The sequence below is a fragment of the Hydra vulgaris genome, chromosome 09, assembly GCF_038396675.1.
Source record: "Hydra vulgaris chromosome 09, alternate assembly HydraT2T_AEP".
Classification (NCBI taxonomy): domain Eukaryota; kingdom Metazoa; phylum Cnidaria; class Hydrozoa; order Anthoathecata; family Hydridae; genus Hydra; species Hydra vulgaris.
Window position 1 is genome coordinate 37411508 of NC_088928.1, and position 15993 is coordinate 37427500.

Sequence of the window (15993 nt, forward strand, 5' to 3'; positions counted from 1 at the left end):
ATAGTATTTCAAAAAACGCAATGATCTCAATAAAACACGCTTCCGAATTGTAATTGACACGAGATAACCTGCCTTTTTCGTAAAATATTCTGTCTCGTGCAATGCAATTCTGTCAAGATACCGAGTCTTCATAAAAATATTTGAAAAATATTTTTTCTTCTTTTTCATAACATTTATACATTAACATTTAATAAGGTATAAACTACTGCCAAAATGCGAAATGTTTATTTACTTGTTTTACCAACTGGTATTTCTTTTGATATTTTTTCACTTAACTTTGTAAATGTATTTAATATGTAAATATTGTAAATGTATTTAATATCCTAATATGCAAGTAAATGTATTTAAATACATTTACTTGCATATTTGGATGAAAATATAACTATTTAAATCTTATTTTTTTTACATTTTATAACCATCAAAAAGCGTCTGATTACATTTTAAGGCATGTTCTTCGATTTTCTTCCCAAAAAGTTAATTAATAGCTCAGTATACTCTTTTAGCTCAAATAATCGACAATTCTATTTTTAAAAGTAATATTCATAGTTTTTAAGGAGATGGTGAAAATGTTTATTATAAACCGTGAGCTATGAATTTCTACTGCCTAATCTCTAATAAATCAAATTATGCTTGCGTTTTCACTATAGAGCCTTAAGGCGGATTCTTTGTGGCTGATAAAATCTTTGACGTGGTAGAAGACAACTAAATTAAAACTTTTGAATGTTTCGATTATGTGAATGGTGTTGGGATGAACGATGGCTGTATCAGCAAGTTGTTGCAGTATATCTATATTTTTAAAAAGCTTCGTGCATTCATTTCCCTCGAACTGCCTCCCATGATATGGGCTCAGTTAAATGTGGAGGGCAGCAAACCATGAATGACTTCTATGCAAGTAGTTTTAAGGATCTTGAAAAGATGATTCATAACTCCTCAGAGAAGGTACGATTCCATTGATGGAATGATTTCCAAAATCAGAAAATCGTCAAGCCCGATGATGATTGTCTTTTGAATGAAATTGCTGAATAGCTTTTTTTGTTATTTAAATTAAATATAAAGCAAGCGCTCTAACCACTGCGCCACGACCGCACTGTATTAGTAACAATCCCGCCAGATTGCTGAAAAGACATGAGACTAGATTTGATTAACCCCAGCGTTTGTAAGTTTCCAGATTTGGCAACCCAGCCGGCATTTGGTTCTACAAAAACTTTTGAACGTCCAAAAGACGTCTTTTTAAGACCAAATGCCGGTTGGGAAGGCACTTAGATTTTTTGTAACTTGAATGGGTTTAAAGATTACAGTTTTATTTGCAACTTTCATCACAAGCCAAAATTAATTTAACTCCATTTGCATTAACGAATGACCAGATTTATTCAGTATTGGAATGTGCTTCCAGCAAATCTTCTAATACCGCAACAAGAATTTGAATCTTTACTTCGGTTTCTTGCCAGTCGTTTGAGTGAGGAGTTGTGACAGTGAGCTAGTTTCATACCTTACCGCAGCATTGATAATACTTATAAAAACTTGAGAAAACCTTTGCCACCATCAATTCCTAGGTTAATAAATTAGAAATGCTGTCAAAAAAGGTTTGAGACCCCCTTAAATTGAGGGTGGTTTAAACTTTATACGGTCATGAAGGCTTAGAGATTATACTATAAAATTTAATTTTTTTGTTTTGTTTCCTAAACTCAAATCATAGTAATTTTTTTGCAAAGCATTCTTATTTAACATAAGTATAAGCATATAAATCTTTGAAGTTTGCTCATTTGATTCCATATCACATGAATTTTCTCACTGCTATAAATCGGAAACAAAGCTTTAACTTTTTCTATTAGGCATAAAGGTTTCATATTTTTCAAACTTTTAGTTAATGAGGTTGAACTGATTAAGAGATCAGAAGTATACATTGCGCGAATGAAAATCTCAAATAAGTTAGATTCTCTACTTTTTGTTCCTTGAATCGTGTTCACTATCAAATTTATAAGTTCTATGTAAAGATTCAACTACTTCTTTTCTTACTAAAACAGGGGAACTAATAAATTAATGATGATTTTGCCAGCATGTGCTAATACTTTGTGAATAGAAGCTGGGAGCTTGAATCAATCATGTCTCTAGCAATTTATGACATCTATGATTGTAGTATTTATCAATTTTTTCCGAATCATCGGAGTGTTTGCCAATGATTGAGATTAGAATATTATGTAACCTGATAATAGTTTCCTCATCAATTTCTAAAGTTTTGCCGAGTAATATAGGATCAGAAAAATCATGTTTTTTTTCCTAAACATCTCAATCTCAATAATCAATCAATCTCAATAAATATTTATTTTTCAAAACTTTTTTACTTTTATTTCAGTTCTGTATGAAATATGTTCTAGGTTTTATGAATAAATTCATAAAACCGAACATTGCACAACGCCAACCCTATCTGTAACAAATCTTTACATAAATAATTTTAGATCGCAGATCATATTAGGTGTGGCAAAACAAAGCGGACAAGGCTGTATCAAAAAGTGTCCGAGTTAAAAACTACGATTTTCCCATCGATCATTGAAAGAACAAATCTATAGTTGATCAAAACATACTTACATAAACGTAATTACTCTCATGGAAGATAAACTTTAACAAGGTATAAATTAAGAATTTCAATTTCCTCCTCAATTTTTAATCTAGCATAATTGGTCTACATACTCTTATACTCTGAGATTTTATTCCATTAAACATTGTTTGGGTGTATGATTGCATTGTCTGAATGTGCATATACAGTGACATCACTGTACTTATAATCAAAGAAGCGATGTTGCTGAGTCTAACAATCTTATTTCGAATCTTATTTCAAATAAGGTTATTTTGATTTAGAATTATTGAAAAGTTCATGATGTTTTGAATGGCCTAGTATTCAGTCCCCCAACTAGTGCTCCGTCCCCCAACTATTAACTAGTATTAATTTATCAAAGTCTTTTTTTTATCATCTAAATATTTTAAAATTTTCTTTTCATGTAATTTCACAAGTTGTTTGGGTGTGTGGTTTGTAAGATCCTATAGTTTAACTTTATTTCAGTAACTCCAATTGATGTTTTTAAAGTTTAACTGTAATGACGAATCGTTTCGTCTTTTTGTAAAGACAATAAGTAATTAAATCAAAAACTAAATCAAAATCGCGTTTACTAAATGCTGTACTTTTTGCAGCTAACAATATTTTTTCGACGGATCCTATTTTTAAAACAAATTACATATTTGCTACCAATCGTCTTTTGGTGCGAGAACACTATTCGTCAAATTCTTTTTGTTAATAAACCTCCTTTTGCTGATTCATTTGTTAAACTCTTTTGGTTTGCTAGTGGTTCAACCAAATCATTTGTTTTAAAAACTGAATTAAGCCAAACCTGATTTCTATTATTAAGTTTTTCGATTGATCAGTGCGGCATCAAAAATGCACTTTAGAAGAACTTATTTTAAATCAATTTAGAACTTTGAAGCCATAAATACTTGAAATTAAAATAAAAATATTTTTCTTTTCAAGAACAACAAAAACGAACTCACTTTACTTGTTTATGCCTTATATTAGGTTTTTTTTATATTAGTAATGAATAGGAAAAAATATTTTTTTGTATCAGTAATGAATGAAAAAAAAAAGTTTTTATGCTAAGACGCGTTTATAAGATCATCAATTTTTCAAAAATCTTTTGCGCTGAAGATTGCAGCCTAACCGCTCAGGATAGTTAGTAGACACTAAATACTAAAAAATATCCAAATATGGAAAAGATATAAATTAGAACAATTTTTTGTTTTCCATCAAGATTGAAATTTAGCGTTCGAATGGTGATTTTTTTACTTTTAATTTAAAATATTTATCAAGATATATTTAAAACCTAATATACATATATATATAAATATTTAAAGCCTAATTTTAAAAAGCCTTCACCATTAAGTCTATCACAATTAAAATTTCATAAAATGGAAATTTCTCAGTGATGGTATTAGTAACCAACTAACTATCTGAAATTATGTTTGCAGTATTTTAGTCATGATGTTAGTAACAAAACTATCTGAAATTATGTTTGTAATAAGTCACTTTCTTGACTTTTAACACTGTGCAGTGTTGAACGAAGAACACTGGTGACTATGTGAAGTAAATGTTTGTGGCACTTCAGTACCACTTTTTTTTTTGTTCATCAGTACATATCAAGGACGTTTTTCTAAAGAATAAACTTTCAGGTTGTGTTATCAAAACGCATTGAACCGGATTGATGACAGAGAAAAAAGTCAAGGTTTGGTTCACCGAATTTTTATCTTTTGCACATTCTTCAAAGAAGAAGGCGATTCTTTTAGTTTTAAAAAATCATGAGTTGCATTTTACAATCAATTTTATTGATACAGCAAAAGAAAATGAACTCATATGCTGAGTTTACCGCCACTTAAATTCTTCAAACCTCAGATTTCTGATAATAATATTTGTGGACCATTTAAACGCTCGTACAATCGTGATGTAGACTCTTGGCTAGGGTTAGGACTATTGTAATTGTAATGAAAACAATAACAGTAACAATAATTATTGTTATTGTATTAACTTATTTTAGAAACAATAACAATACTTGTGATTTACAACTAATGTAATTCTGTAATACAATAACAATAAATATTGTATTGCATATAACAACAATACAATAGTTATTGTAATTTAATGAAATAAAATTACAATAACTATTGTATTGCATATAACAACAATACAATAGTTATTGTAATTTTATTTCATTAAAATAATATAATACAATAGTTCTCGAATTTTATTGTATTGTTAGAAGAAAAAAAACAATACAATACTTATTGTAATTGTTTTTCATCATAGCAAAACAATACCAAAATAATTTTTTTTTATTGTTTCTGTAATATTACACTACAATATTATTGTATTGTAATGTGTAACTGTATTTAATTTTTACAATTACAATTACAATAGTCCTAACCCTACTCTTGGCTATAAACAATTCAGGAAAGATGACAAATTGAAGTTCTGATCTAAAGTGTCATTTTTTAAATCAATTTTGAACATAAATATGAGTATCTGATAAATGTTCCATTGATAAACATTGAGTATGTTTAGCTTACGAATAATCTTTAGAGAGTGTTAAACGATTTACGTTTGAAACAATTCGCATGGCGTGTTTTTGTCTACTGAGAACTATTTTTATCTTGGTTGCGTTAGTGCTGCGCCAAGCAATGTTTCCATAATTAAGGTATAAGTAAATTTAATAGTTATTAAACATACCATGTTTTATAACTTATTTAATTTGTTAATTTTTTTTACTTAGTCGATAAAAGTTTTTATAAAAAAACTAATACTTTTATCGACTTTATTTTATGTTATACTTATGTATTCTCACCATGAAAGATTTTCATTTAGAATTACACTTAAGAACAAACACGAGTTCTCTCTTTTTATGTTAGAGTTACCAATACTTAGAAGAATGAATATTTTGTTTAGTGTAGTTTATGAAAAAAGTAGGGTAGATTCGGGTAATTCGAGCATCTAGGCAACATAAGCATACCAAAGGATTTCTAAGATGCGATTAGTGAAGTTCCAATTTGCTTTGTATTTTTTGAATTGATTTTATGAGGTGATAATAGAAAGCAATATAATTAGCGTCCGCAGTACGCTAATTATTTTGTATTTATACGCAGTAATTAGCGGCTCTCATCTAATTAAAACGCTATTCAATTTTTTGTGTTGTTAAAATATTATCATTTCACATGAAAGAATCTGTGGTGCGAAATTTTGATGTTGAAATATTGGTATTTATTTTTTCATAAAGAAAAATATATCAGTTAAAAATCCGTTCCACTTTTGTTTGGAAAAAAATGCATCGAAACTTTATTTTTGGCGTAATTTAAAAACCATTTTTCGTTTAGTATGAGCTAATACGCTCGAATTACCCAGTGTTTTTTTAGTGAAATTACCTAGTTTAAAGTCCTAAAATTGCGGTGGGGTTCGAAGTTCTTTTTAAATAAAAGCAAAATTTAATAAATTTTTTTATTATTTTAATAATATTAAGTATCTTTCTGAAATTTAAATTTAGAAAATTTGTACTTATTGTTTATTTCTTAAAAGTTTGAGTTTAAAATAAAATTGAAAAAATAACGAAAAATAAAATAAATAAGTAAAATAAGTTTCAGTAGTTAATTATTTGAATTAAAAAACGCATAAAATTTGATTTTTTAATGATATGTTTTGGTTATAAGGAATTATAGTATTCGGGGTCGTCCATAAAGTACGTACGCTTTTTTTTCGTGTACCCCCTCCCTTATTTTGAAATACGCTTTTTTGAGTACCCACCACCTCCCTAAAAGAACCTATGCTTTTAACCTATTTATCTAACAATTTATAATATTTTTTTTAATTTAGCGTCTTCTTTATTTTACAATTGACCCACTGCCCTCCCATCTATTCAAATACGCTATTTGAAGACCCCTCTTCCCTCCGAGCGTACGTACTTTATGGACGATTTCTTCCATAAATTAGTTCTAATTGTCAGGCTTGTATTTCTTTACCTAAATAATATTTTTAAACTAATTTTAAAAAAATAATATCAAGCCTGGGTCATATGAGCACTTTCGCTACTTTTTAAAAACCTCTGTGTTTTTAAGAAAAAATTTCGGGTGCCCAAATATCTAACCGGATCATGAGCAGTGATCCCTAAATATTGTTTTTTTGCAAAATTTTGGATCAAGCATTATACATTTTGAAATTATTCCGATTTTTGCTTAAAGTGCTCATTATACCCTAATCTACCCTATATTTCGTATAGGGTAGATTAGGTATAAAGATAATTTATTCGACTTGAACCATTCAGTTTATTTTGTGTTTCTTATTGAATGTTTTAAATAAGATGTCAATGTTACTATTAGAGTAACGAAGTGTTTTTCATCAGCGAATAAAATTGAACTTAAAATATTAAAAAACTAATATAAGTTGTTTATATAAACAAGATGTACCGGATATTGATCCTTGAGGAATAACGCATGTAATTGTCATATATTTTGATATATCGATGGTGTGCAAGCCAAATGGACTAACTCACAAAACTTGACCTAATTTTTTTTTTAATTGAATCTTGTTCAGTGTTTTGATGGAGATAAAGTTAATGATAATGTTCAAAGAGATATAGGTCGCCACCAGTGATTTTTATTGTGGAAGAGCTGAAGCAATTTTTTACAACCGAATGCTCTTCCTGACGTTTAGCTTTCTAAAAGATCAGGATTGAGTAATTATTTTGTGGTACTACGATTAAGAAAATTACCATCCAAGGTTTCTCTTCCTTTCCTTAAACACTATTAAATTTGGGGTTTTATATCAGAGCTTTCCTTCTCCTAGATAAGTTCTCTTTACCATGGCTGAAAAGACTTACTTGCCCAAATATATAAATATTTTAATGTCATGGATAGGACAAAGAAAAGGTTATAAATATAAGGCAGTATTTAAATTTAGTTATAAATATGAAAATATATTTTTAAAAATGTAAAACATTATTACTAAGTTGAAAATACAATCTTGTTTAAAATCTAAAACCGTGTTTATTAAAATGAAGACTTTTCTTCATTTTAATAAACACGCTTCAATATCTTTAATCAATTTCATTTTCGGAACTTATTTCTTCAATCAATGGAAATTTGTTTGTTTTTATGGCCCACTTCTCAACTTCAATTTTTTCTTCTCTTTTCTCTTTATTTTCACGACTAACATGGTTTTCAGTGTTAACATTTCTGCGTGAATGTTTCGGTGTTTCTGCGTGTTTTTCTACATTTCTGCGTGTTTCTAACTCTTGAATGAAAAACCCCCTATTCGTAGTTAGTGGTTCCTGGATTAAAAGAAAAAAAAATAGCAAAAACAAAACATAGAATGTAAACATAATTTTTATGTACTAACTAAAAGGATCTATTATAACATAGAAACTTGAGTCCGCACAAAAAGCTTTCAGAAGGTCAAAAAAATTCTAAAAACTTTTATACTTTTGTAAAATCTGCAATAGAAACCACACCGCAAATAGAAGCCACACCGCAAATAGAAGCCACACCGCAAATAGAAGCCACACCGCAAATAGAAGCCACACCGCAAATAGAAGCCACACCGCAAATAGAAGCCACACCGCAAATAGAAGCCACACCGCAATAAAAAAAAAAAAAAACAACCCTAAATTCAGCTATGAATTTATATAACCCAATATAAAAAAATTATATAACAACCCAATATAAAAAGTTTATATATTATATATTATAACAACACTGGTATACTCAGTAACCAACTACTTGTCTTTCAATAATTCTTTTGGATCTTAAATTTATTAAGGATATTAGTACATCAATTTCCATTAATACATTTTCTTTAAAACTATTTCATCTATAAAGGTTTTGTTACATGTTAATTGTTAAATGTTCTTTATGTTATTTATCGAATGTTATTTACGTTATTTGTTGAATATTATTTATGTTATTTGTTGAATATTATTTATGTTATTTTTTGAATATTATTTGTTGAATATTATTTATGTTATTTGTTGAATATTATTTATGTTATTTATTGCTTAAGTAACTAAATTATTAATTTAAACAATACCTACATTTAGTAGGTAGGTAATGCATTACCCATTTCTACCTACTTTCCTGTATTTTTTTCTTGTATCTGTGCCTGGAGAGAGGAATGCATTGTTTAGAGAAAAAAATCAATTAAATTCCAAAACATTCAAAAAAACTAATTTAAAAAGTTTTTGTGACTTATGTGACAAAAAGTTCTTTATCTTTTATTACAAGTTTTTTTTTTTATTATTGATTCGTCTTTTTATGGCCTCACTGTTTGCTGATTTGCAATCCTGATGTCCATTAAACACCCAATGAAAACATTATTGAGAGCAGATTATACGCACAGTACAACTAACTAATAGTACAAAATACGACTTAAAAACAAGGATTAAAATCAGAAGAACTTTTTTTTTGTTTTGAAGTTCTTCAATAATGGCTTCAAAAATTTTTAGCTTTTATTAGAAACTTATTTTCGAATGAGGGAAACACACACTTTATGTGATTTATGTAAAAATGATGAAACATACATGAATAAAATGGCTTTACTCATTATCAAAATATGTTTTACATTAAAAATTGCTCGCAATTTTACATTTTTTATGAACTTTTTTGTATAGGCTACTGACAGAAATTTTGATATGATATTATGCTCTTGCAGTTTATGATTTATATTTTTTTGAACTAGTTCATAACTAACTTCATTTTAGGAACTTGTACACAGTAGAATTCATTCATGTACCTTTGGAGTGGGAGTAACAGGGAAAGAATGGAAGTTTTTTTTGAATTTTATAATTTTTATTTTAAAATCAGGATCCAACATGTTTCCAAATGATATAAACATGATATAACCACATTGTAAAGCAGTTTAAGGGTCTCAATAAATGCAGAAGCAATAGCTTTCATTAGGCCAATTAGATTCATAGATACAACTTTGATAGGTCAATTAGATTCAGGGCAATTTAAGCTTTCTCATTTCTGTTGACCTAAAAATGTAAAACTTATAGAAACTGTTACAAAGCTGTTACTGCTTAACAAATATATTTCTTACATTCATAATCACCATTGCACATTTTCTTATTGGTATACCTATTCAATTTGTATCCTTGGATGTCACAACTACTGCAGCAACTTTCTTCTATTAATTCTTACAATACAATTAATTCTTACAATAATTACCACAGGTCAGATCTGGGATCATATGATCAGCCTGCTACTAGTAACATTTAATCCAATACAACATGCCTCTTGTTCTGCTGCTTTGTGGGCTTGTTTTTTTAAGCAAAGACTAGAAAAAGTTAAATTACTATATGTTATTAATACTATCTAAGATCTTTTATATCTATAACAATATCTATTTTTATCTTTAAATATATCCTTATTCTTGATAGTATACCTGTAAGATATTATATGTTTGTGTTCTATTTGAACCATTGGCATGATGTTAGCTCAGCTGTAAGTTACTATTTATTAAACGTGTTAAAGTACTGCTAACAGAAGTAACTTCTTTTAATTACTTCAAGTCAATTCAGCCTCAGGATCATCATAATCACCCTGCAACTGGATCATCATAATCACCCTGTCACATCCAATTAAGTACAACCTGCCCCATGTCCTTTTGCCTTGTTGATTTCACTTTTCTTCACCACAAGGGTAGGAGAAGTTAACTCTGACTTAAAATACTCATGCCTTAGAGTACTTAGTTAAGTAATGGCTAGAGATGGTTTCTTGATAAAAATACAGATATTGGGCAAATGTTAACAGCATTCGGGTACTGTCTTGTAAAAAGACTTCTAGGCAAAAACTCTAGAGATAGGCAGAAAAATTCTGCTGACCAGCCTTGCATCCTTTCCTCATCTATTCGGCTAGTATAGATATAAACCAGTGTTACATTGTTTCCTATGTAGGATAATAAACACTGAATCCTCGAGACTCTACTCATAAATTTTTGCTTGTGACTCCTTATTAGTGGCTATGCAACTCTTCCTGTTATCTCCTAATGAGGGTACAGCTCTAAAAAACAATTTACTGGTTTTAAGGCTGGCTGGTATTAAAGTTTCCCAAACTATGCCCTTCAGAGAGGTTTATTTAATTAACAGCAGTAAAATATATGAGTATGAACAGTGCCATGTTGTGCATAGATGGTGTACCTGTTAGTGCTTTTAGTGTGCATTATCAAGGTCACATAAGAAGCCCTTTGTTACAACATTGGGTTAATTAGTGGAGCTGAGGCAATACATAATCCAGCAAACATTCCATAGCGGAATTTCAGTGGACCTATATAGACATTTTGAGTTAACCAATGTAGTTTTGCTTATTGTTTCTTTAGTGGACAATTAGTGACAGCCACTAAAAGTGGCTAGCCAATGATTAGCTGCAATTAATGTGTCAGAAAGTTATCGACTTGCCATTTATAGCAGCTACCACTAATGGCCCAATAAGTAACTAATAAACAAAACTCCAATGAACTGCTAAAACATGCAAGTCTACTTCAAATCTACTAAAACAATGTTTGCTGGGATAGCTCATTGTTTAGGAGGCCATGCACTATCTATGATCGAGTCAAGTTCTCTAATAACTTAAAACAAGACTAAAGTATGTAAAAATATTAAACATCAAAAACCATCATCTAAACTTAATTCTTTCAATTATGTTTTGGTGATGGTTTTCAATTAATTTAAGAATATTTTTAGTTTTCAAAGCAATTTTTTACCTGATGAACCTTATGCCTTGCCAAGTTCACTTGCTATTTGTGAGACAAATATGAATTTTGCTATTTTATCTTCAGATTTTATTGTTGATGGCTATTATACTTTGATTTGCTAAGACTCCAATAGTCAACTCCTTGGCCTGGGTATATACCTACATATCAATTCACCTATTCTTTGTGAATTAGGTTTAAATCTTTAAACCATTATTGTATGTGTTTCCATTTAGCCTCTTTTCACTCAATCACAATCTTCTTTGTTCTTTATCATTCTCCTTCTTTTCAAGATTGCACTTTTTAGAATGTTAGAATTGCTAAACAACTTACCCAGATACCCAGAATCATTTTCCAGACAACCTTGATCATTTACCTTCACTTGATTTGTGTGTTGTCTTTGACCCTACCTTTAATTCAAATTCTCCTTTTGTGCTTAAATTCTCCTTTAGGTGGTTCAGACCATGCTATGATCACTCTAAAACTTTTATCTTATACTTATTCTTCAGATTCACCCTATCATTGCTTACTTCTTACTACATTAAAGCTGACTGGGATTCTTTTCACAATTTTCATTGTGATGGTCCATGGGTTGATGTCTTTCATTTCTCCACTGATAATTGCACCTCTTATGTAATCTTCTGGATTCAGGCAGGTATGAAAGCTTTTGTTCCTTCTCATTGGTTTTAAGTCAAGCCTCATTCTATCCCATGGTTTTCACTTTCTTTCAAAAGTGTTCTCCAGAACTCTTTCAATACTCTCTGAACTATTTCATAAGTGCTCATCAAAATCTTGTCTTCCTGCTTGATGAAAAATGGCATTTGTGACTCCAACTTTCAAAAATTCTGAAGAAAACTTTGGCCCTTCTAGTTATCACCAAATCATTCTTTCCTCTATTGTTAAGAAAGCCTTTGAGTCTATTTAACAAACTAATATCTTAACTTGATACAAACAACTTACTATCTAACAATCAATACAGATTTTAATTCTCTTGTTATAAAAGAAAGGTTTTATTTGTGGATTGATTAGATTAGGAGAGACAATATAAAATCTTGACATATAAAAAACTTTCTATAAAGGTTGATCTTCTCCATAAGCTTGCTTCATGTAGCGTAACTGGGAAAGTTTTTGAGATTATTATATCATTTCTTTTAAATTGCAGTTATAAAATTGTCCTTGAAAGCCAACACTTTTCCTTATTTCAAGTAACTTCTGATGTAACATAAAATTCCATCTTTTGTCCTGTATTATTTCTTATCTTCATTAATGGTCCTAATAATCTGGCTTATAAAAGGGGATCCTAATAATCTGGTAATAAAGTGGCTCTTATTGCTGATGACACAACTATATACTCCAATCTAGACAAAAGCCATCACTTTTTGATCGCTTAGAAAAAGGCAGTCAACCTTGAATCTGATCTCACTTCTGTTACAGCTTGGGGCTTGCAGTGGCTTATAGATTTTAACCTAAACAAAATTCAGTTATATACTGCTAACAATAATCATAATATTGTTGATACTCCTATGTTGATGAATGGCAACAACACTACTGAACTGTTTACTTTGCATTTTCTTGGATTATCATTAACTACTGACCTCTTATGGAAACCTTTTATATAATCCATTGCAAAGTTAGCATCTGCTAAACTTGCTCCATCCTCTTATTTGTACCTGTATGGTTATTGTATAAATTTCTTATTTGTATCTCTATGGAGTACTGTTGTCATATTTGGGCCCTTGCATCTCTATAAAATACTGTTGTCATATTTGGGCCCAATGATGCCCTTTACCTTCTATATAAAGTTTGCAAATATATTTTAAATGTAGCTAAATCTACTCTAGTTGTACAGCTCGAGCCTCTGTCCGATATTTGTAAGGTTGCATTCCCTTCTTATTTCTACAAATACTATCATGATATTTGCTCAGGCGAGCTATCATCTCTTGTTCTATTAAACAAAATTCAACCTGGCGTGATTTGCCATTAGTAAATTGCCATCCTTTTACTGTATCTGTTCCTTCATGCTCAAAAAACTTTATTCCATCTAGTTTTTTCCTTCCACATCAATGCTTTGGAACTTAAGTCTTCTTTTAACCATTTTCTTGCTCTTTAACAATAATTTTTATTTTCTGGTAATTCTCAACTGACATAATGGCTGCTTGCAGCTTTGTTGTAAGTAAATTAGATAAACAAAAATTTCACTTAAATTCTTAGTCAAGTGAAATAGTGCTGAAGCCCTAAAGCAAGAATGAAAATATTTTCAGTACTTTTAGTTGATTTCTGAGGCACATTCTCTTTTATATCATAAGCTATGCTAAGTGGATGATTTTTGTTTTCTTTAATTTTGTCAATATTACAGATCAATCAATTGCAAATTAGAAAAAAATGTATTAAAGACTAGATAATGATTGAGTCAAAGTTGTAAAGTTTATCCATTTTCCTAATTAAAAGCAATAGGTGATAGAAGCTACTAATGGTAATTAGTCATCTTTAAAGTTAAGATCATCTTTAAAATACTTAATGATTTTACCAATATGGTAACTTTATTTATTATAGAAAATACACAGATTTTTTTTATTTGTAGTTCAGAACTTACATGGAGTTTATCTTTTAACTCAAAATTAATATTAATTTTGAGGCGCAGGGAATCACTAAAGAAAATCACAGAGAAATTTTCATTTAATTTTAATTGAATTTAAATAAAAAAATTGTTTGAAACTGTGCATTTGTTACATAAAAATCTGAACATTTTTATTACCTCAAATAACAATATCAAGAAAGCATCATCAAACAATAAGTGGGGCCAACATTTTTTGTTGACTTTAACTTTTTAAAATTAAATTCTAAAAATAAGTTTTGAATTATCAATATTACAAATTAGGCTGCTATTAAAATAAATTTATTCAGAGATATTAGTAGCCTCCTAAATTAGCTTTTATCTAAGTTGTTTTTGGATGTCTAAAATAAATATTAATTAAATATCAATTATTATAAATGAAAACAATAATAAGAAGTTGTAAATATAAAACAAACCTCTTTTATATAATCGTCGCACACGTTTTCAGCATTTTGGATGGTTTCTTCTTGCTCATTAACAAACAATAAATGTGATTTTTTTGGGCTCTCATTTTTAATAGGAGAAGTAAAAATTCCTGTTTCATTGTTTGAGTGAGAAGACAAACTGTGAAATGAATCAAAGTTATTAAAACCTGCTAGTTTTTCTAAGTTATTAAAAAACTCTGCTTCTTCTGTGGAATTGGAAAAACGATTTGACAATTTTACTTCAGATATTGATGGAGAGCAATTGGAAGGATATGTATTGTAATTTAAATCATAATTAACGCTATTATTGTTACAGTTTATATTGATGTCGCTATTGTTGAAGCCATTTTTATTTTCAATTTGTTCGCTATAAGAAAAGGGAAGTGTATGTTCAAATAAATCTTGATTGATAGGAGCTTTTTTATTTTGTAAGCTAATTGTATCAATTTCTTTAAGGTTGGGAATATTAGTTGTACTCAAACTAAGATCAATATCCTCAAGTTCAGGGATATTAGTCTCGTTCACATTAGTATAATCTTCTTCTTTGTCAGAAAGATTTATGTCTCCTTGAAGATTATTGTTTTCATTATTTTCTTTCTAAAGTGTAAAAATCAATTTAGTTTAAAATCTCAATAACTAAACTATAACTAAGAATAAATTACATTGGTTATATAAGAATAAATTGTGTTAATTTATATAGGAATAAATTATGTTAAAATTTTTTATTTTAAAATAACAGATTGAGAAATCATGTCTATTAGAACAGTTTTTTTTCAAAAAGTTTTTTCAATTTTTTATTAAATAAACTTATTAAGAAAAATTTGCTCTACATGAATAAATAAATTTTATCTAACAAATTTATTAAGTTATTAAATACAGGCATTTGAAGTAAAAAGAAAAAAAAATCAATTATAAAATGGCTGCTTTATTATGTTAAATTTTCAATTATAAAATGACCGTTTTTTCATGTTAAAAATATTTATCAGCCATAAAGTTTTTTTTTAATGTTAATCCACCTCCCCAAGGCCAAGAAGGCCACTACAGTTGATGAGGCTACTTTAATTATAGTTACAACCCTCTCTCAAATCTATAACTCCAAAACACAAACCTTGACAAACAAGACAGCTGCACAGAGAAACAAGTTGAGTGCGGTACTACCAGAGACATAGTGGGGATCAAATTCGGAACTTCTCACTTATGAAGTGAGCGCTCTACCACTACCGCATTTTCAACCGCAAGTTAAAATAAAAGAACTTAAAATGGTTACTGGGCCAGTACTAACTGAGTTTGCACAATTCTTTATCCTAAACAATAAAGTTGCCTTTGGAATGCTGAACATAAAAGACAATTAACATAATAATAAGTTGCAGATTTTATCTGTGCATTTGCAGCATTAAGTTGTCAGTGTAACTCCTTTTTTTTTGTCAGCCATTATGTGTAAATTTTTTTGATTGACTGAAATGATTATTTGTTTCCTGTTTGTTTTTAAGCAATCAATTAAACTGGGTGACTTCTATTAACACAGGGAATAGATGCTTAATTAAATTTAATTAAAAAAACATATGTTCAATTAAACAGAAAATCTTTTTAATTTCGTTTATTCTTTGTAGTTTTTTTCTGGAATTCCATTCTAAAAAACGGATCATTCAGCTGAACTTTTAACTACAAAACTATATTTTTAGTCT

The 15993-nt window shown here is 29.2% G+C and overlaps 1 protein-coding gene across 1 annotated transcript in view; it reads right to left on the reverse strand.

The window, feature by feature from the left end:
* Window positions 1–7472: 7472 nt before the first annotated feature.
* The window catches only part of LOC100211490 (dynein axonemal assembly factor 1), an 11855-nt gene continuing 3334 nt past the window's right edge, over window positions 7473–15993 (reverse strand). The window contains exons 2-3 of the mRNA XM_065805587.1: window positions 14300–14905; window positions 7473–7853 (exon numbers count right to left, since the gene is read on the reverse strand). Coding sequence (XP_065661659.1) covers window positions 7620–7853; window positions 14300–14905 — 840 coding nt within the window. The 3' untranslated portion in view covers window positions 7473–7619. The remainder of the gene's footprint in view (window positions 7854–14299; window positions 14906–15993) is intronic.